Source organism: Lactuca saligna, chromosome 6 (assembly GCF_052625555.1).
Source record: "Lactuca saligna cultivar CGN05327 chromosome 6, ASM5262555v1, whole genome shotgun sequence".
NCBI lineage: Eukaryota > Viridiplantae > Streptophyta > Magnoliopsida > Asterales > Asteraceae > Lactuca > Lactuca saligna.
This window is the reverse complement of record NC_136422.1, coordinates 19,785,210-19,787,052: the sequence shown is the minus strand read 5'-3', so window position 1 is coordinate 19,787,052 and position 1,843 is coordinate 19,785,210. Positions and strand designations below refer to the sequence as shown.

At 34.9% G+C, this 1,843-nt stretch overlaps 1 protein-coding gene across 1 annotated transcript; it reads right to left on the bottom strand.

Moving 5' to 3' along the window:
* Positions 1 to 239: 239 nt before the first annotated feature.
* On the bottom strand, positions 240 to 1,547 carry LOC144999697 (GATA transcription factor 15-like). Its single transcript, XM_078958826.1, has 3 exons — positions 1,120 to 1,547; positions 882 to 1,034; positions 240 to 764 (listed from the first exon to the last, which is right to left on the bottom strand). Exons 1-3 carry the CDS (start codon positions 1,138 to 1,140, stop codon positions 441 to 443), a joined length of 498 nt encoding a protein of 165 aa, XP_078814952.1. The 5' UTR covers positions 1,141 to 1,547; the 3' UTR covers positions 240 to 440.
* Between the last annotated feature and the right edge of the window lie 296 nt (positions 1,548 to 1,843).

Here is a 1,843-nt window from a genome sequence, read left to right as displayed (position 1 = left end):
CAAACAATATAAATATACTTTTTTTCATTTAAAACCCATATTTTTGTATAAATACATGGTTTTTTTACATTCAAATTATAACCAAATTTTTATGCTTATTACATAAAATTATTTACTTTTATATAATATAGTTGTAATAAAATAATTAACTTTCAAAACAAGTTAAATTCAATATCATGAAACGAATTCAAATAAATTCAAACATTAATATTCTAATTGATATTAGAATAATCACAACCTTCGAAAACATAATCATCAAAATTGAAGAAACAAAATCACAGGTTTCAATCAAACAAAAATCTAAACAAGTTACACATTTCATTCACTCTTCTTGATTTCTTCCATCATTCGATTCTTGATTAGCCAAACATTAAAAGTAAAACCCTAAACTCTACAAAAACAAACTCTGTTTTTGTTTTCAATTTATTAATATTAATTAATCAAGCAAAAACAGAACCACAAGATAAAGCCATCAACAAAATCGCAGCTTGTTCTTCTTCACCGATCTTCCTCCTTTGTTTTGTCACTCTTGATCTTGGCCTCTGTAACACCACTTCCGAACCAAGCGCCATTAATCTTTTCTTCAAACAAAAATCACCACCCATGTTACTGCCTTTACTGGTGGTCAAACCGCTAGTTTGACTATCTCCGCTAGCTGACGTGGCAGCCATGGTGGTTTTCTTTGGCTTTTTCTCTTCTTTTGGCATACCCAAAAGTGCTCTTCTTTTCTTTCTGCTTCTGATCCCACAAGCATTGCATAAAGACTGTATAGAATTCATCAAACAATCGAATTAAAACAAGATTCGTGTTCGTTGATAGAATTGAAGATAATTTGGGGGAAATTAAATGAAAAATATTAAAAAAATGAATAATATATATACCTTAGGACCAGCTGGGCCACCTCTCCAGAGAGGCGTTTTGGTGGTCCCACAATCGGCACAGGTTTTGATCAGATGACTACCACCGTCGGATGAAGATGATCCGCCTCTTTCTGGGCTGCTTTTGCAGTTCATCAGATCATCACACTCGGAACCCTAAAACAAACAGAAAAATAACCAATTGAAATCAAACACCAAATCATTAAACAATGGACGATGATTTTGATCAATGATCACTCACCTTATCGCTTAGATCCCCCATTTATGAATCGCTTCAGTTGAAACAATCGATCGAGCCACCGATTCAGCTGTCCTTACCACGATCACCTTCAAATCAAGTGATCACACCGGAGAACAACGATTTGAAGTCGGATAAACCACACCCAGATGGTGAAAAGTCTGATCAAACAATGATTGAAGATAAACCAGTGATTCGGTTCTGAAAGACGGTAAAAAGCTATAGAAATGTCGAGAGAGATTGAGATTGAGATCGAAGTCGATTTCTTCAAAGGAATTGAAAACCCAGATGATCAAACAGCTGATCAAAGCAGAATAGCTCACGATGCTATAGCGAATCACTCGGGATATTTCAAGACTTCTTAGCTTGAGATGGAGAGAGAAAGAGAGAAAGAACAACGAGCCGAAGAAGTAGTAGCGGCAAAATAAAATGAAAAGATTTTTAAGGTCGAAGAAAACCCTAGGAGCGCGGTAATGTTGAAATGACGAAACTACCCTTTTGCTCTGAAAGTTTTTGGACGTTATAGCTTACCCCGCCAAAAAAATTAAAAAGAGCGCCATTTATTTTATTATTATATTTCGTTTGGGGGTATTTTTGAAATTTTGACGGAAATTTGAAGTTGGAATTACGTGTGTGCGGCTACACATATTTGAAATTAGGGTTTCCATTTTTCTGTTTTTGAGTTGAGAATCCTTATCTTGATATGTCCAAATACCTTATCTAACGG